This window comes from Neopelma chrysocephalum, unplaced genomic scaffold (genome assembly GCF_003984885.1).
Source record: "Neopelma chrysocephalum unplaced genomic scaffold, ASM398488v2 Primary Assembly neopelma1_61b, whole genome shotgun sequence".
Lineage (NCBI taxonomy): Eukaryota > Metazoa > Chordata > Aves > Passeriformes > Pipridae > Neopelma > Neopelma chrysocephalum.
In genome coordinates, this window is record NW_020897717.1 from 10,890,606 (window position 1) to 10,911,292 (window position 20,687).

Here is a 20,687-nt window from a genome sequence, read left to right on the forward strand (position 1 = left end):
TAACATGGTCCATTTAATTTAACATTTTCACTACTGAACAATGGTATTTCTTCATTTTCTTCTTTCCAACACAGTTATGTGAATATCATTTTGCTAAAAGCAAACCTCTAAACACCAAAAGTAATTCAGAAGCAACATATTTTCTACCACCTGTTCAAATATTATCTACTTCTCCTTGTGCCCAGCTCTGCCACCCTGAGAAGCTAAGGAAATGCCCATAGAAATGCTACCGAGCAAGAGTAAAACTGATCAGAATTTTTATCATTCAGATACCTTCTTATCCTTATAAATGAATAATAATTTAAAAGAAAACAGAAGACATTTTAAGCGAAGAATGTCTTTGAGTAGAAATCAAAATAAATTCACTGAAATCTCAGACTCTGGTCCACTGTTTTGTTAAGGAAATTAATTTTTATGAAGTCCACGGAACTGCAGATCAAAACGTGTCAGTAATGATACCACCAATGACCTTTAACTGCGTGCAGTAAAAGAACTATGCCAATTTGCACCTGTGAGTTTATGGCTTTTTTTTTCTTTAGAAGAAATCAATCTGTTGAAGAAACTTTCTGCATATAAACACATCTGGAACTTTTATATATAATGTAAAGCTGTAGCCATAGCTCTGTAGCTTTTTTCCAGAGAGTTAAAATACTGGAAAGTTACTGCCTTTGTAATTTAAACTCTTGTATAATAGTTTTGCTTTTCATGGTCCAGTAGTTACTATTTGCTTTTCTCCTTTGGTCTTTCCAACAGAAATGTTTTTAGTTGCTGTTATTTTCTTCTTCTCTCTATTGGAAAAAAACAGTCTCACAGATTTGTAACCTTAAGTGTAGTTGTAAGCCTCAGGGCATAAGTTGGAAGTTTTAAGATGAGCAACAGTAAACTTACAATAAGTTTTATGATTTTCATTTACCACTTGTATATGAGTTGGTTACTAGGAGGAAAAAAAGAGACTTTGTGATACATGGTCTGAATCATTCTCTCCCTGAAACAGGTGAAAGGATGCATTGACTCCAAAAAAGAGAGTCATCAGTCTTTTAAAATAATTTTTTATTTATACTGATATTTAAATACAGAGATATGTGAACTAGGATGTGACATTTTTACTCTGATTATACATAGTTATACCTAAGTAAAATTTTTCAGTTCAGCTCCACATTGTATTATGTAGAAATGCACATGATATGCCCCGCTCCAATCTAGATATTTATTCCCTTTACTTTAAGTTCAAGGTCTGCTAGTTCTCATACAAAATTTTTACTAAAGACTGGAATACTGGTGTTACTACAATGTATTTTACTTCTGAGAATTTGCCCCTAGCCCTGCAGCCCTCCTGTGTTTTTTCAGGACACGATGAAGTGGAACAGAATCTCCAGCTTCCATCACTCCCTTATGCTCCTCTCTGTCACTGTGAAAAAGAATACATATAATCTGGGGACTTGAGCCAGCCTGGCTGCCTTTGAATGTTCCCTCCTGCTGCTGTTACTAGACCTAGGCAGTAAGGCTCTAGCAAATCCCAAGTAAACCTGAAAATCCTCCTGTTTCCAAATCCAGAGGATCTCTGAGACTAAGGTAATTCATGGTCTGCAAATCCATTGGCAACACCTTCGAGGCCAATCAAAAGCTTATGAACACCTCAACTCGGAGGGAAGAAGATGGATGATTTAACTTAAACAGCCCCCAATATTCCTCCAGCTGAGCAACCAAAAACAAACATTTGCACACGAAATGTGCCTGTATGTGAAGTTCGCTCTCACAGTAAAATGGAGAACATATATTTATGTCATTTAATATTGTTCTGTTTAGCAGCAACATAAGTGATGTTGGATTTAAGTTGTGCAATAAGAGGTTTTAAAACTTATGGATGTAAAGTACAATACTCACAGATAATCATGAATTATTTTGGCATCCTTTATAAAGTGATTCCTGAAATTGTTAGCAGGCAATGGAGCCAGCACAATAAAGATGACACAATTAATGTAAAAACTTGTAGTAGAGGGTTTTTAAGTATTTTTATAAGCTGACACCAATGGGAAAACTCAATATCCCTTCAAAGCAGGGTACTACCTCATTTAAGACTAAACTGTCTGTGGCTCAAAATGCACCAGAAATTCTACACAGGAAAAAAAGCTACATCTAAAAATGAATCTAATTAGCTGATTTGGCCAAGAAGCCAAAGTTCACATTGTTACTGAGGAGACAGTGTGAGCAACCCACTGAGGAGGCAAAAGCGTTAAATTTATTTCCAGTTCTGTCAGGACACATCACTTCACCTTTGTCTTTCATTTACCAATCTGTTAAATGGAGATAATAATACTTATCCTTCTTTGTAAAGCTCTCTGAGATCTACATAGTAAAAGCTCTGATTAAGCTTTATGTATGTAGAGAGATGGCTATTACAGTGATACAGGAATGTTCATCAAAAAACAAAGATGTAGCTGTCTAAATGTCAATAACAATTCCACAGTGTGGATGTTATTTTAATGGCGTAGGTAATCTCTGCTAAATGTTCAAATCTCTTCTACCAACAAAAGCACAGCATAGGGAAGAGTAGAAAATTTGGACAAATCTCTACTGTGAAAGTCGACTGACCTGTAGAACAAGCCAAGCCCACTACTTTCAAACCAACATGTTCGAACACACAGCAAATTTATTTATTTGAAAGACTTCCTGTAGCCCATAGGTAATGTCCTCAGCTATGCACCAGCAAGTGTTCTCAGCTCAATGCTTCCAAAGGAATGGGGTAGGGGGGCAGGAGGGTATAGCAAATAAATTGTCAAGTCTCTGCTGAGTCATAATGAGAGAGGCACTCTATTAAACTAATCACGATTTGCTCATTAAAACTACAGAGCACTTACCCCCCAAAATGGTAATTCTAATTTGCACACAAAACATCCTCTGACTATTTCAAACACTCCTCATCACCAAGGTCTTCAGTGTAACATTTCCCTCAGCTTAACCCTTTTTATCCAATCCATGTTCCCAAGAGACTCCTTACTACCCAAGTAATAACTGGCAACAAGCAATAACTCTCCTGTGAATTTCGCAACAGAAGAGCTATGTATCTATCAGCTTGATATATCATCTTTAAGATGCAATGTTGCTGAAAAAACTCCCCTTGAGCTTTAATATGACCCTCAGGGGGCAAGCACTCCACTTGCAACCTACTGAATCAACATCTAGCCCAGTAAATTCTCACTTAGCAGGGCAGAAAGTCATGCTTTGTATACGAAGAGACTACAAAGGCAGAATAAAATATTTAATCAGATGTCAATTCTAATCAAAGAATTAATAAACAGTTCCACAAAACAATAAAAACTGAAAGCTGTTTCAACAATTATACATTGTTTTCCAGATACTCAGGTACATGCAAATGGGTCAAGAAAGATCCCATCCCTGCTCAGCCAGTAATGTGCTATGCAGCCTTTGAAAAGTGTCTCAACTTCTTGCCTCAATTTCCTTATCTTAAACAACATATGCAGTAACAGCTTAAGTATTTGTTTATTTTAGGACAGCAAGCATTGTGTGAAATGATTGTGCTTAAATTTTTATTCCATGGTGAAAGCTTATTTTTTTCTGAGAGTTATTCATTACATTTATCATGAGGATTTATCTGAAATGTAAATTCTCTGAAAGTAGATGACTGAGTAGGACTATAAAAAGGTGAACAACCACTAGGACAATACTAGATCATTTAGTCACAAAAATATCTGCACTATTAATCTTTCATAAGGAGAAGAAAACCAGTAGAGCTCGATTACATATCTATTAAATTGGTGCAAACTCACACCAATTTTGAAGTGTCACTGCTTTTAACAGTGATCAGATATTTGCCCCACTGTATCCATAATATCTCTAGATAGGCAGCTAGAAGTGTTTGGAACTATGTAAATGTAACTCTAAAATTTGACACATCTGCATATATAAAATATTTGGCACAGATGATACCTTTGTACCTTATAAAATATATTTCAAACACACGGATGCAAATGACAACTGCAGGTATCTAACTACAGAGGAGGAAAATAGGCTTTCCACAGTTTGTGCCATAACAGCAAGGAAAAGTTTCAGACTGCCTTTAGATGAATGTCTCGCTCTGTCATGACTACTCTTCCTCTTTTCCAGGTTCAATTCGCAAACCCCATTTCTTTATCTCATTGTAGTGCTTGTTCAGATACTCCTGATTTATTTTCTATTTTAGGTGCCCATACTGAGATCATCTCATTATGGCACTTTTTAAGGCAATATGTTCTGCACGTTGACATTTGTTTCTTCTGATTTTCCCAGGTATGCCTGTTATCTAGTTGTTTGCTCAGTCCAAATAATTCCAGTCATTGCATTCCCCATAATTCTCAACATGGGCATGTGTTTTTGTTTCATTTCAGTGAAAGACAGGCCATGATGCTGGGCCATATGTCATCACGAGAACGGTATGCTAGTTATAAACCTTTATCTCTTGGCAAAGTAGAAGATTGCTTTTTTTTTTTTCTTATCTTCACAGGTTCATTGAAGTTTACTCCGGTTTGGTTTTTAACCCTCTTTTCCCAGTTATTTTTCCTTCTCAGCATATCGTGAATATAAGCAGTTGGTTTTGATTTTTTCATTCAATACATATGTTCAACCATGTTGTCTTTCACACTCTCAATGACTAGGGAATGCACAGAATATTCTTGTATTTTCTTTCTAATTTTATAATTTCACTGATGGATGTTTTCAGTTACACTTATATCTCCATCTAATAATACATATACTAAGGACAACACACCCTTATTCAACATGCAACCGTGCACTTGGAAACACAAAATGTGAAAGGTTCATGGTGGCCTTCTTGCTTTCCCCTCTCTGGCACATTTGCCTTGGGAAGTAAGGAAGCTGTGTTTGGGGAAAAGGCAATTAGAGAGACATAAAGGAGTAGCTTAAAGCCTTCATAAACTTTGGAGTAAATCCAATCTTTAATGTTACTTGTATTTGTAAGGCACAATATCACTGAGAAAAATATGATGTTTGAAAAAAAATCTAAAATTTATCTATATCTCAATTGAGTGTGTAAGCTCTAACTGCAGATTTTTCTCCACTTGCACTATTTGGTATTCCAAGTTGCAGAGCACAATTTTAGTAAGGCCCTAAAAATCAACTTAGGCTTTATTCCATGACCTGCAAACTTGAAGTTCAAGACAATTGTCTTTTGAAATCCCAAAGCAGGCTTACTTATTCCTCATTAATACTGTTCTAGTTAAAAAACAAACAAACAAAAACAATGAAATCAGACATCCTCCCTCCTTTTAATGAACTTTTCTTCATGTACAACCTCAACACCTGCAATCTGGGCCTGGGTCTCAAGTAAAAATATCTGTAAGAGATGCTCAGTTCCTAAGTGCTGTATTTTACTGAGGTCAACACCATAAAAATGTCTTATAGATTTGTCACCTTACCTCTACATAAGAAGTAAACTGCCTTCCTTCCTCATGCTAGGTAGAAGTTTGTCCATCTTACTCAGCAAGAACTTTACTAAACTCTAAAAGCTACAAAAGAATGCCAATAAGCAATTAGCTGAATGATTAATGATTTTAATACCTGTAATAAAGACATTGGCTAGAATTTATAAGTGCCCAGTAAAACTAATTATTCATCAGACTGTTTAAAAGGATGGCTAGCCAATAACTGTCATATAACAAAGTTAATTTTTTTTAAATACTATGAGGAAAAAACATAAGGAACGGTATTACAAAATCAGGCAGAAACTGTAATTAAACAAACAGCTCCTGCTGGTTAATTGTGTCTGGTTACCAGAAAATTAAATATCTCTGTGAAGTAGCTTCGAGAAACTACCAGATCTGTCTCTTTGTACTTACAGGGACAGATGTGGCAAGAGCAGAGGGAACAAGGTCCTGTCTATCTTCTGCAACAGGTTCAGCTTCCTGCATGAAACAGCTTTAGAGATTAATTTCAGGAAGATTTTTGGATTTGGTTTTTTTACTATTACTATTGATGGAGTTTTTTGTAGCTGGTTTTTTGGGGTTTGGGGCTTTTTTTGTTGTTTTTTTTTTTTAAAGGAAGATGGTGAAATTTGACAGCACTTTCAAAGTCTTACAGCTTCCCTAATATCTGGCATCAGAGAGCTATGACCAGAGGTAGGTATGGTAGCTTCTATACTGATGGAAACATCTCTGGTGAGAGTCTTGTAGATTGCTAGTGAGGAGACTCTCAGCTAAATTAAAATTTCTTTCTAAATGTTGGTACAATTTCAGAGAACTGCAGGCTGGCTTTTAAACTTTTTACTTCTTGTTTGAAACTAAAGAGTTCTTAGATAGTTCTGGAAATCCAGAGGCTTCGAAAAAGCAACCAAAAAAAATGTATTATTCATGGTCGGAAAAGACCAGGGAAGAAAGTTTAAACCTAACTTAAAGAACAATAGCTTAAAGAACAATAGAAGAGCAAAGCGATAGGCATATAGGAATCTTCAACTTCAGAGAAGTTTTGCAACGACAAAGAGAATCCTGGGAAACAAGACACAGAGCAATGGGATTAAATTTCTACAACAAAGTTTTCAAATCTACATCAGACTAAACAATTGTTTAACAGGAATGAGATAACTTATGATTTTAAGGAAAGAAGATGCACAAGCTGATTTTCCAATCAACTCTTTTTCAGTCTAATAATTCAATGGAGGGGACTCTAACATCACAGAAGATGAAGAAAGATACAAGAAAAAGGAAAAGGTACAGAGGTGGTGATGTTACAAGAAGCATATGTATCAGTCTAAAATATAATTTGTCAAAAATTAATTTTTAATATTGATTTTTTTTATGACTGAAAGCGAAAGGTTAACATGATATTCAAACCCATAAAGCAGCATTCTACTTGAACAAGTGGAGATGGTCTCTGCAAATATTGTTTGCTATATAAGGTTTTCAAGAACTGGAACAGGCTGCCCAGGGAAGTAGTGAAGTCACTGTCCCTGGAGGTGTCTAAAAGACGTATAGAAGTGGTGCATAGGGACACGCATTAGTGGTGGACTAGGTAGTGTTAGGTTAAAGGTTGGTCTTGATGATCTTGAAGGTCTTTTCCTGCCTAAATGATTCTATATCTCCACCCAATGTGGCAAAAGAAACTAAAAAAAATACAGCAACCTTAACTGAATGCTAGAGAAAGTGAGACACAGAAAAGATGTGAATGTTGTCATTAAATAAGAAGTCTCCTGGTTCAAGTAATAGCATGATGTGCACTCCTGCATGATGAATATGCCAGCGAACTGTTAAAGAACAGGCTACCCTGGTGGTAGAAAACTCAAGTTTTACCAGTTGATTTGCATTTTGACAGAAGCATCAGTTTATATATTTCTGTGTGTACAGACTGGAAAAAAACACAGGCTTACAAATAAATTAGATCTGCAAAAAGATTACCTATATTATTTTTAATCCATAAATTTCTTGAAGTACACAATAGATGGTGTGAAATACTACCATTTCTGATGGAAACCAAGCTTGAGATGCCCATAAATAGAAAATGGATCTGACAAGATGATAGATTAGCTAGTGTTAGGGTGCCACTATGCACAGTGGGTGGTGCAGTCTTATTATATCTTGAATATCCTACAGGTATCTGTGAGATCCAGGTCAGTGGACCACCTTTTGGCCTTGAAACAACTGTGGCCATAACAGACTTTGCCCCCTTCAAATTCTTTCTCTACTTGCAGAAAGAAAAGAGGTTCTCTCCAAGTTTCTGCTCCTAGTAATCAAGGCAACACAGAGTCAGCTTTTGTTCACAGCTACTAATTAACTTCTTTATGCCATACATGGTAACTAGAAAAAAAACTTTGTCTCATTGTCAATGACTTTTAATAGGGAAAGGAGGAGGCAGGTGTTAGGAAAGGAGTTATTCTTCCCACCTACAGTTGTTGTCCCCATCCCTCTCATGTCCCCCACAGACAGCATGAGCAGAACGTCTGACTCTCCGGCATGTCTGAAGGGATCAGCTCTTTGTCATAGCTCTGCCAAACCACTGCATCCCTTCAAGCTGCCATCTCTTCTCCTTCCCCTTCTGTTACAAAAAAATGTGCATATACACACCACATTTCCAATGGCACTTACATGTTATTTTGGAATGAAGTTTCTGAAAGTTTTTGCTTATTCTAACTTAGCTAATCTTCTGAAATATATTGTTATGAAATGTATGTACATGACATATGAGAAAATCAACTAGTTCTTGGATGTTTTGTTCGTGTCTATCAAAAGGTACCGTAAGAGTGCACTAGGGAATATGTTGTCAAAGAAACCATGGAATTTTATCTTCTCATTTCCCATTTTCTCTAAGGTGTAGGTGCTTATCACAACAACATGAAAGTGTCTTCTATGTCAATGCACGGATATAAATATATTCCCCCTGAAAGTCATGAAGGAAATTCAGAAATTTGTAATGTACAAAATCTCATAAATGTTACAAACTCTATCTTTACAGACTAGGAGTCTCGTCTTTGCCTGCAAGAAATGTTGTTCCCCTAAAGACAGCAGAAGTCATGCCCTTAAAATATGAAGTACATTATTCTTTGAAAATTTACTTCTTAAAGTTCAATCAAAGTCTTCTAAAATTTTGCTTCCTGGAAACAAATTTTCAGTAGGAACCATATTCTCACAAATGGAAGTTTAAAAAAAAAAAAAAAGGAAAAAAATCATATACTACTTTGCTCCAATCTTCAAGCTATTAAAAAGCATACTATCTTTTCCTGTTCACCTGAGTTGGACAAGGCTGAAACCAGAAATATCAAAGCAACAATACTTATTAAGTAGAAACTCTGGTTTGTGTGTCATCTTAACCTGCTTCTCAATTCACTCTGAGGCATTCAAAGCATATAGACTTTGAAGTAGCCTATACTCTCTAGTTTTCTTCTGCAAAGAACAGCATATGTCAGGTTCAGACAAAATACCAAAAATGACTGTATAGTTTATTAAAAGCCTATTTTTTCCTCTCTCTCTCTCTCTTTAACAAAAGCCTAATTTAGTTGTTGTTCCCTTAGGTACAAAGTACACAGTTCATAATTCATTTGATATAAAATGTCAGTTTAGATTTTTGCACTTCTTTGATTAATGAGAAAAAACACGTACCTTTCAATTTCCTTCTACGACGCTTTACTAGCAAAAGCCCCCCTCCCACTGTGCTGCTCAAAGACCTTTGCGTTAAATTAAACATCAAGATTCAGAAACGGTAGGGAATGATATTTCCAAGACATACAGTACAAATACATGAGACTGGGAAAAAAGGTAATGATTTTTCCTACCAGTAAAGTGATGTCTCCCAAAGAGCATCTTTGATCCTTGAATTAGTTCTCAGTTATAATTTAATATATCAAACCTGTCAGCAGCTTTCCTTACATTTAAACATAAAGTGATATAGTCAGCTCCACAAAGAGCAAAATACAACATTTAGGGGCTTTCTCCCACCCACTCCAACATGTGCTTGTGACTCCATCAATATTAATAGGGAAAATCTGTGTGCATCAAAGGAGATGGCAGAGAATTAATTTAATTATATCTGTCATCATTACCAGTATAGAGAGTTTTTTCTATGTAACCAAATCCTGCCATTGATCAACATGCAAAACTCTCTGGGTGGGTAATCTGCACAATGGGAAACAGAAGAATCAAAAATTTAGTTCTGGAAATAAAACTGTTATAATTAGGAAAATAATAACAAAACACTGTGCATTACTCTGTTATGTAACACGAGGCCGAGGCAAACAAATCTGAACTATTACATTTACAGAGTAAACAAGAATTCTTATCACTTCTCAAAATTGCCAAATGCAATGCTACGGCTGTCACTTCATGTTACAGTCTAGTTCAACAGCTGCAGTATCAATAAATTAAGCTGTATTAGAAAATAGCAATAGGATCACATTCTGATGCTCATGCTGACTACATCCAGATTCAAGAATGCCCAGAACTCAGCACCTGCTCCTCTTGCCCTCTTTGCCACTGACACATACAGTGCCTCACCCCAATTTGGAAAGTGTCATTAGCCCTGGGTTACAATAGTACCTGCTCTGTCTTTTTTCCCAATAAATAACACTTCTACACACACACACACACACACACACAGAGTAGTAGAGTTCCAACAGGATAGATGGACAGTATTCTGCATTCCTTGCTTATAAACCCAGAGATTAGCACACTGCCCAGCAACTGGGAGACAGGAATGTTAGTCATTTTAGGATGAATAATCCAGATCTCCTTTTTTTTTTTCAATTACTGCTCTAACACTGAGAAAAGCTATGAAAGAATATGAAAGGTGACACCTCCATTCCACCTAACTGTGGCAAAAATCCCCAACTGTTTTTATGAATCGGTCCCCCAACAAATTTGGCATTGCAATTGACAGAAATATGATCCAGTGCAATATGCTGAAGCAAAATATTTAATATTTAAGGTGAATAAAAAGCAATTCAGACAAGACTATTCTTCCCGGAAATAATCTGTGCAAAATATATAGTTAACTTTGATGAACAGGGTAAAAAGATTACAACCTTTTATAGCTGAGCTATCCACATAGAAATGTTCGTACAGCATTATTAAGTAGCTACTCATCAGTTAGTGTCCTTTTCTAGATACTTTTGACAAAAAACCATTTATACAAATTAACCCTGGGCTTCATTTCCTCAGATAATGCTGAGGAACACATAAATCCACTGGAATTGGTGGAAGTGTGTCAATATAAATAGCGAATGATCTGTTCCCAAGTATTTTTACTGAAAAGACCTTGGTTACTGTGGTCTTGTTCAAAATCAGGTAGCCTAATTGATTAAAAGTCTTAGTAACACCATCACAAGTTATTCAAACCCAAACAAGACTGACTGTGTTTTGCCTTACGTGCCACAAGACATGTCAGAGCAGTTATCCTAATCTACACATACTATCCACCATAGCTTGAGGTAAATACCTTGGCAATACTTACTCTCTAAAATAGAGATTTTCTTCAATACTTTGACAAAAAGTAAAGAGCCAGGGAAAACTTCCTCGCCTTTGTTGGTTTTGAAAACATAGACGGAAAGGGCTAAATCTTCAACAGAAAAAATTTGCAGCTGATTAATTCAGATTACAACCATCAGTTGAATATTCTGGAGAGCAGTATCACTTCCTTACAAATAACCCTCTCAGGCTTCTCAGTATGTAAGAGCACTCACAACTTCAATGGAATGAAAAATAGAGGAAAATATATTCTTTCTTTATATAATGCCATCTCTTCACTTATTCAACTTCCCTTCTTTATCTATGTACCATCAGAGATGTGTAGATAGTCTAAAATCAGTCAACTCGGATTCATGAGTTTTCTCTGTACACACTGGCTGCATTCAACTATGGTGACACCTTTCACTGAGAAGCAATCCCCCAGCCTAAGCTAAGGGACAAGAAGAAAGGCTGACAAACCTTGTGACACATATATTACACTTTTCAGTATGAGAAGGAATACAACATTTTCTTTTACCTTCTGTTGCTAACACATGCCTCTCATTATCTGTAAAATGGGAATAACAATCTTCAATCACTTCAGAAGCCTACTGAAAATCTGAATTAGAAAATATTTGTAAAAATCAGAACAGCAAATAGGTCAGGATACAAATAGTAAGAATTAATATAATTCAATACTGGACGTATCCCACTGTACAATGAAATACATTAATTCCCTTTCTCATTTTACTCACCTGGAATTAATCTAAGAGTACAGTATTTCCTTGTCAGGGGAATAAATATGATCTCCATAGAGATTCAAAGATTAAAAAAAGATAGAAAAAGATCATGTGTACATGAACATGCATATACTAATATATATCTATTTGTGTGTGTGTGCATCTGCAGATGTGTGCAGACATAAAAATGTTCAGAAAGAAAAGAACAGTTAGGACAAAGCTGTCAAATGTCAAGAATCACTAAGGCCTATAGACTCTTATAGTTGCTTTTGTCATAAGAAAGAGGGTAGCATATAATACTGCATTATCGGGAGACACCAGAGGAGAAGTGCTGACTCTAATGACTGATTCTCACTCAACTTCCATTTTCTCTCCCTTTCTATCTTTATAGAGAAACTTATTTCTCCTTAGGTATTCAGTCAACTAGCCTAAAGATAACTGCATGGATGTAACACAATGAGGAATGCTATACTAAGAAAAAGTAAGGAAAAAGTAAAACTCAAAACACTACCAGAACAAATAATTAACTATATGAAGGAAAAATATTTTAATTCTGCAAAGGGTTTCAAGAATTCAGATCTAAAATTTCAGACTTTTAAAATTCAATTTCAGATCTTTTTCAAAACAACAGAGAAAAATCCCAGAGACTAATTTTTAACTGTAAATAGAACCAGCAAAAAAAGCAAAAGCACTTTTATGGCTGTCATGTTTAAGAAAGATCATCTCTGGTTTTGTCCCCAGCTAAAGATGGGAAAAAAACAGTGATTTGATTCCATCTACATTTCAGCCTCAGTAAGATCTTAAAAGAGCCTTTAATTTCCCCACTTAAGCTTTTTTTTTCCCTAATATGGAAAGGTGATGAAAATGTAACAGGGTGACAGAACTTTGCTGGAGGCATACAGAGTTCATTGCAAGCAGAGGAACTTCAAAGCTTCCTCAACAGTGCAAAGTGGCTCAAACCTTCAAACCTTGTCACTTTACTCAAGTGCTTTATGATGACCAGGCTAACTTCCATAATCTAGATGCTTGAAGTGCAGAAAATACAGAATGACATGCCAAAAAAACCCCAACCAACAAACAAACAGCTCACAGACATTTGCCTTTGCTGGCAGTTAATGCCATTTTATTCTGCAAACTGTAGGGGTAGGAGTTGTCAAAAATAAAAAATATTAAAAAGTGAGCTTTTTAGAAAAGCAGTGCAAATCATAGTAGTAAAGTAACATAAAAATTGATCCAATTCCTAGTACTTACATATATCTGGAAAATGGCTCTAAAGAGAAAATTCATAGTGCGATTTTTCAAATGTCTTCTGTAGATTTTCACCAGGAATTTTAATGTCATTTTATTGTAGAATTCCTTCCACAGAAGAACCTAACTTGTCACATAAATGATGTTGACTTTAATTACAGTACTGAAAAGTCAAGTTCAGATTTACACAGAATAAAAAACCAAAACAAAAAAACCCCCAAGCATGGATATGCTTGAGATTATATAAAAATTGCATACTTCATCTAAATTGTGTCCTTTTTTGTGTAAAATTGAAATTGGTCTAAAACAGGTTAATGTGATTGTAGGTAGTAATTTTAAATAATGATCTACTGCTAAGTTTCACAATGACCCATTTTCCCCATTTTTATATATTCTTCTGTTTTTCAGAAGTATAAGTAAGCTGCAGTTTTGCAGCAGGAAATCTCCTCTACCACAGATTTCTTCCAAGAGATCTTAAGTACAGCCTGGATCTCATGCTTAGGCTAAGGTTTTGGAAAGACCTATTGTGAGACCTCGATCAATTAGTTATTTCAAGCTGTTGTGCAGTTTTCCCTTTCTCATCTGGCTCTCCCTAAGCAAGCAAAAACATCCATGTTCTTCTAGGCAACTAAAACTGCTGTTTTGATCTTCGTGTCCCAACTGTTTCATGCAGCTCCAGAAGACAGAAAGCAACCTAAAAGCTTATAAATACAGGTGCCATATGTCTGCAGTATAGAAACAGCATAGCTGTTTACTCCCATAGTATGAGAGTATAGCATATATACTCCCATAGTAGGGCAAATCTGCCCAGCCCCAAAAGCACAGGGTGTGGAGGCAAAGGGAAAGAGGTAATCAGAAGAGAAGGACATAGTTGGAGTGTCATTGCCTGCTGGAAAAACTCCGCAGTTTCACGAGCAGGGAATTACATTAAGCCTCAACTTAAAGCAACCTTGAGGTGGTCCTTTATGATGTGTGGGGTTAGGCTGAGCCCCAGCTGGCTGCAATTTAGGAGAGTGAGCAGTAAAGAGGGCACCTCTGTGCCTCCCATTGTTAGAGTCTGAAGACACAACTGTTCAGGAATGAGACTTACTTCTCTCATCTCTTGCCATCCAGAACACCCACCCAAAACCAAGAATAGACACAGTATGAGCTCACTGAAAGATGTGCTGAACAGCCTGGGAGAGGGGAATAAAAGAAGAAAGTAGCACTAATGAAAATGACAATCAGTTCAATACTGCAGAGGTTAGAGAAGAATTATTGTTTCATTAGAGCAACTCCCAATTTTCCACACAAGCACTTTTGCAGTCCTACCCTTATATCCCCATGAAATCATCTTTCTGGACACAAGGAACTGGAATGGACAATACACAGCTTGCCACTGACACTATTTAATTAGCTAGGTCATTGATGAGAGATGTAGGCAAGCTCTTTCCTCCTTCCTGCTCTATCCTGCTTTCTCCTTAAACTGTCTCTAGAAAAGAAATGGTCACAACTTTTAATTTAAGAACTTTGTTTAAAACATTTCCTGCTCTTCATCAAAATGAGATCATATTATTCTGAAGTTGGATAGATATCATGCAAATGTTTGAGAATTTGGAATATTTTTAAATGTGATTTTTTTCCACAATGAGCTTTTTTAAACAACTACTTTTAATTTTTCTTTTCATTTTTAAATTCATATGAAGTGACATAAGAGAATGTAAGAGAAGAAAAATGAAAAAGAAACAGAATACAGAACAAAAAGAATCCTGTTGGAAAAGAATCCTGGAGGAAAGAAGGAAAGAGGCAAAGAAGAGAAAAACAAGAGAGAGAGAAGAGAGAGGAGAGAGACACAGAGAAAGAAAGAAAAGAGAGAAAGAAGAGAAAGAAAAAAGAGAGAGAAAAAGAAGAAGGAGAAGACAGAATAACAACTGATGTATCCAAAGGGCTGAAATTTGACGTAAAGGAAATTCTTTCAAAAAAAGTTTTATGATATGACTCTCAATGCAATACTAAGCAAAATGGAAAACCAAATCTATCTCACAGGGAAAAATCTGGTATATTCAGGTTTGATCTTTTTTCCTAAGTAATTCTGACCTAACATCAGCTTGCTGTGTTTACTGAATATTCATTCCTCTAAGGAGGCCTGTTGACTTTGGTGATACACTTGCATGAACAAATTCTTTCAGGTGCGAATATAAGTTGTATGATGAGATTCCTACTTGTTTGCATGATTAGATCAGGGATCCTATGATGACGTTCAACATGCAGTCTCAGAGGTGTTGCTATCTAAACTAACAGTGGCTGAAATCCCCTGGTTGCAGGACACCATCTCCTGTAGATATTGAACAAACATCAGCAACTACAGGTATGTAGGCTCAATTTTGGCTACTGAGAACAAGCCCAAGCTTATAGGAGAGGCATGCAGTATTCCATATGCAAACAAGCGGCCAGAAAAGGGCAGGTGCTTAAGAGTCCAAAGCAAAATCTAACATCTTTCACTACTAAATATTCCTATGTTGTGCAAAGTACAGACAGAGTATATAAGAGCTTAAAGAAGCACTTCACTGCTTAGGCAATGTTCTGGTCTGTAGATGAGTCAGCACCAAGTTTATGAGTAAGCACCAAGAACCCACACAGACAACTCTGCAGTGCAATACAGAATTAGCATCCACGACAATCTTCATATCTCTTATTAATATCCAGTCCTTTTCTGTTCTTTGTAGGTGATGATTGAACCTCACCTTCCTGCTTCCCAACTGAGCAGCAGCCAGTCTTTCTCTGCTATCTCTCTTTGCCCCTATTTCAACATCATCTTTCTCCTTTCTGCACACAGGACCTCTCATTCCCCTCCATACTAGGGCTTTGATGGTCAGAGGAAGGGAACAAACGGATTTAACTGGAGTATTATCAGCAGTGATTGCAAATTTATTTTCTGCTAGCTTACCATCCCTTATTACAAAGCAATCTTAAAATAATGGGGTATTATATCTGCCACATCATCAGAAATAGCACTCATTGAGAAGAAAAATGTATAGCCAAGAATGTCATGCAGAAGATTTTCTCCCAGAATTTTGCAGTTTCACATCCTCTGCATCACTTCAATTCATTTACCTAATTAAATTAATTCTAAAGAAATTTGTTTTCCAGATTTTTTACTGCTTGGCAACTTCAAATTAATGTGAAGCGCTGACTACTATACTATTTTTTTACAACTTCCACCAAAGCAGTTTAGGACAAGATAAATAGAGCAAATTTATTCCTTTTCAAAAAAATGTAAAACTCAAAAAAATTTACTTCTACCTCTGCGGTATGAAATTTGTCACTAATCATTTTAAACTATGCCCTTTTATGCTTCTTCCATCTCTTTTAGCTTTCCATGCAGTTCTTTGATGTAACAAAGACAGTTTCAGACGAGATTTCAGTTCATCTGGAAAAAAAAAGCTTTAAGTCTTGAGGCAAAAAGCAGTGTATTTAAAATTTATATACTCCATAATGCCTTTGTTCTGAACTTGAACATCCTGAAAAACTTCTCTGCTTTCTTTTGCCTTCCGACTCTGAAGATCATTTGTTCTCATGGTTTCAGCTTCTTATTATGCAACAGTGACTTTAACTGGTAGTTCCAGCATTTAAGTACATGCACAGTCATGGCTGACCCTTTCTGATCAATTGCCAATCCATACAGGTTTGACTGATAAAAGAGCCAATTAGATTTAAGCAAATTAAGGGACATCACCAATGTCAACCACTTATTAAACTGAATGCTGAATTCCATGCATACCAAACACTAATGCACCAAGTCCCATTAAGAGTTGAAATCCTAACCCCATTAGTAACTCCAGACCACTACAGGGTAAGGGTCAAAAGAAAGTTTCATATTTATGGATTAACATTTGGATTCAGTTTTTATTTTTTTAATCTTTCCAAGAACTCTTGAACCTGCACTGCAATTTTAGTCAAGAGCTTCGATAAAATAAATTCCTTATTTCTAATAGGTTTTTTCAAGCATTGACTTAAAGCATGGCAAATAAGGTTGATAAGAAATTAAGATACATTCAGCCAGGTAACACTAAGGATTTGGTGTGCTTTACTTTGAGACACATATGCAATATGTCTTAAATTAAAAAAAAAAAAAAGAAACAAAAGAAATGCATGCTGGAAAAAAAATTGTACAATAATTGTAAAACAGTGATCAGCAGTAACTTCAAAATGGAATAATCCTTTGTCCTCTATTACTCTTCCTTTTATACAATCTTCCATCAAGCTCCATGAAGTACTCCCCACAATGCAAATTTCTGAAACAGCATTTTTTTTCTTATCCTTGAAAAGAGAATGCTGCATGTTCACACTCATTAAAAGGCTATGATTTTGTACCTAATGAGACCTCTCTTACTCTTTGATCAAACAAAATTTCTGTCCAAGTGAAATCTTGGCCGCTGAAGTAAAAAATAAAATTTCTTCGTATTTTAGTGGCACCTAGATTTTATTTAATGATTTACAAAGTGTGAAGGCACTGAATACAGCCCACTGTAAAATTACCATTATACTCATAATTTACCATACAATGGAATTGTATAGCATTTAAAGAGTCATCGTAATAAATATCATTGTAAAGCAAACATACCTTGTCCTAGATATACACATGCATGTGTCTGTATGTGTGTGCACATATAGCAAGAATATAGTGTGTGTGAGAGAGTACTTCTCTCATATGCCCTGCTTCATTTATTATTCATTTCACTACAGATCACAGTCCACTGGACAATAGTATGGAAGATTTCTTTAATAACTCTCACTGCTAATTTAATTCTACTTAAACACACATATCCTAGTGAATGCCACATGCTTTTCAGCATGATTTTATGTGTAAATCAGGATAATATGTTTTCAGATCATTAACTAAAAGGAAGCATGAACTAAAACCTATTTAACCAATGAGGTATTGCTTTTAAACTACCACAAGGTCATAAAAAAGATAATTTCAAAGCTATAAGTTTTCTAATTGTAATCAACAACAATCTAATGATGAAAGAAAGTCTATCTTAATGGCTGTCATAAACCTGTGCACATCCTTGCTTATCTTTAAAGATCCTTTACTTCGTCATTTGGTAAAATTTTCACTACCAAATTTTGCTATGCAAAATTAAAATGTGGCACTGGAATTAGAAATAACATTGTCTTACTGCTCAGTCTTAAATGAGCAGTGAAACTCAGACGCAGTTTTATTATTATATAACAAAGAATGTTTGTTAATATTAGGTGCAATTTGACAATAAAATTGGAAAAGTATAAAATGCTCTGGAAATTGACCTTTTCCTTATTTCTCAGTAATCTGTCATACAAACTCTGTATTGTATTTACTCACTTTCCTGAAGTCTTTCTGCTGGTTTGGACCCAAACCTAATCCATCTGCTTGCAAGCAAACCGTTTCAAGTTTAACTGTATTTTTGAGCTGTAAGGTTTATGGGATTTCTCTTTTCTTTGTTTTTGTTTTTCTTTTACTTTAAAATGGTATGTATGTCACTCTACACTATTCTTACTCAACAGCTACACCTACACGTCTCAAGATCAAGACTGGTTGGGCTCTCACATTAGAATTCAAAACTGTCTTAAATTAATTGTTTCCATTGGCATTTATTCAACAAAAGCTAATTCTCGAGGATGGCCATGAAAAGGGAATGCAAAAGGGACACACCTACACCAGCTATAAATGTAAGCTTTCTTGACAAAAAAACCCCACAACCACCAACCAAAACAAAACCATAGAACAAAACCCTCACAGTGTTTAGGGCATATTTGCTCAATTCTCTTATTTCAAATTGTTATGAAGATAACATCCAGAGTGGTTTAGAGCCTCATTCACTGTAAATCAGCACATTGTAATTGACTTTCTCACAACTAAATTACTTTGTGGATTCAGGCTCAATATATTGCCAATGGTTTATATTACTATTATTAAACAAATTCTCTAAGTCTATCCAGTAAGTGCTCCTTGTCAGCACTTTCAACTTCTATTCTAAAACAGGTTACAAAATGCAGGTGAGTCTCTTGATATTCTTGGACTAGATTAGCTGTCCATGATAGAATACACCACCATTCACAGAAAAAAAATGAAGTACATAATACACCTCTCACCTTCATAATATGTTAACTATACAACTGTTTTCATTCTCTAGTTCTTAAAGTGAACAGTGTGACAAATTAGAAGCTGAAAAGAGCAATTTTGTTAGTAAGAACTACTAATGCAAACATATTCTTCTGAAATTCCAGTCCTCAGCTGAGATAATAAATAATGTTTTGTTCAACAGAGTGTTTGTGTAATTGTTACATGCACAGAAAAAGCACTTTTTCATACTTACCTCCTGGAGGCATGACAATTGTTATAGCATCACTTATCAAGCTGCCCTGGCTGTTGGATGCATTCACTTGTACTGTGTAGTTAGAAAATGGAATCAGGCCTTTAATGGGTACCCATACATTGAATTTCTTGCTGCTGCAGAACATCCGAGTATCATTTACCATAGAATAATTAGCGTTATCTGTTATGAAAAAACAAGGGGGGGGGGAAGAACAAATGTTAGCCCCTGCATCTGCTACAATTCACTTTATGAACTAAGTCTTATTTCTACTCAAAAGAAGAGTTGCTATTTATACCAATAACACACACACACAAAATTTTGGCTATTACGGAGAAAAAATATTATTCATTATTTCTCCTGCTTTTGGCAACAGTTTATGGTACTTGTAAATCTTGGAAAATAAACAAACCAATACAGGAAGCCACCATGCGGCTGCAAAGCTAACTACTACATACTGCAAACAGAAGCCAGCTTTCAGAAACTACTTATGTTCTAGAAAAGTTGCGTGGTAACTGCAAATTCCAAATGTTAGTGTTAATTCTTATGCCCATGATACACTGCTAAAAATTTTTGAATTCACTAGAAAAATGCTTACCTTAGGAGTTTATAAGCTAACTCCATTACATACATAAGAAATACTCATCTGCAGAAACACATGCTTTCCAGCATGGCCCGCAGTCCGCTCAAAGATAAAACGATTTGAAGTATTCAGTTTATCAGTTGAAATCATCAGAGGACACCACAGCAACCTACATGTCCTTTGCAAACCTTTTAAGATCTCAAACTTAAGATAAGACAATATTCTGCCCTACAAAAATAAAGAGACCCCCTTTCCAAAATACCTAGTAAGACTAGAAAATAAAAAAAAAAATTGTATATAAAGTAAGAATTTTTTTCAAATCAATGAAGAGTTCACTCACATATCTGAGAGCAAAGCTGAGCTCATTTAAAGATTATCCTATATTTCAAACATATAAAGCACTATATAAATGATTAATATTATTACTACTATTCATCACTCCATGGAGAGCTCTCACAGTGAAGTCAATGGAAATTCTCTATTACAAACAACAGGAGAATCACACAAGTCTAAGATCACAGGTATGAGAATGAGATTAAACAGCATGTAACTGTTAAAAATATTGTAACTTAAGTAAGGCATTGTCACAGGTAGCAGATTGAATATTCACATCTGAGTCCTCTACAAACCCTAGATAAGATGGAATTACAAAAATCCTCGAAAATCAATATTTTAATTAATTTTTTAAGGGAAACTCTTTGGATTTACACATTTTTATTCAAGTTTTAAATGAACAGTTAAAATTGAAATGTTATTAAATCTGAAACTGGTTTCCAAATATCCCATATTTCTATGATGTGCTAACACATGTGTATGCAGTACATTTCAGTCACGCTCACAT

The 20,687-nt window shown here is 35.6% G+C and overlaps 1 protein-coding gene across 8 annotated transcripts in view; it reads right to left on the reverse strand.

The window, feature by feature from the left end:
• The window catches only part of USH2A (usherin), a 379,012-nt gene that overhangs the window by 138,486 nt on the left and 219,839 nt on the right, over positions 1-20,687 (reverse strand). For all 8 annotated transcript variants that reach the window (XM_027681679.1, XM_027681684.1, XM_027681681.1 and 5 more), the window contains one exon: positions 19,267-19,446. In XM_027681679.1, coding sequence (XP_027537480.1) covers positions 19,267-19,446 — 180 coding nt within the window. The remainder of the gene's footprint in view (positions 1-19,266; positions 19,447-20,687) is intronic.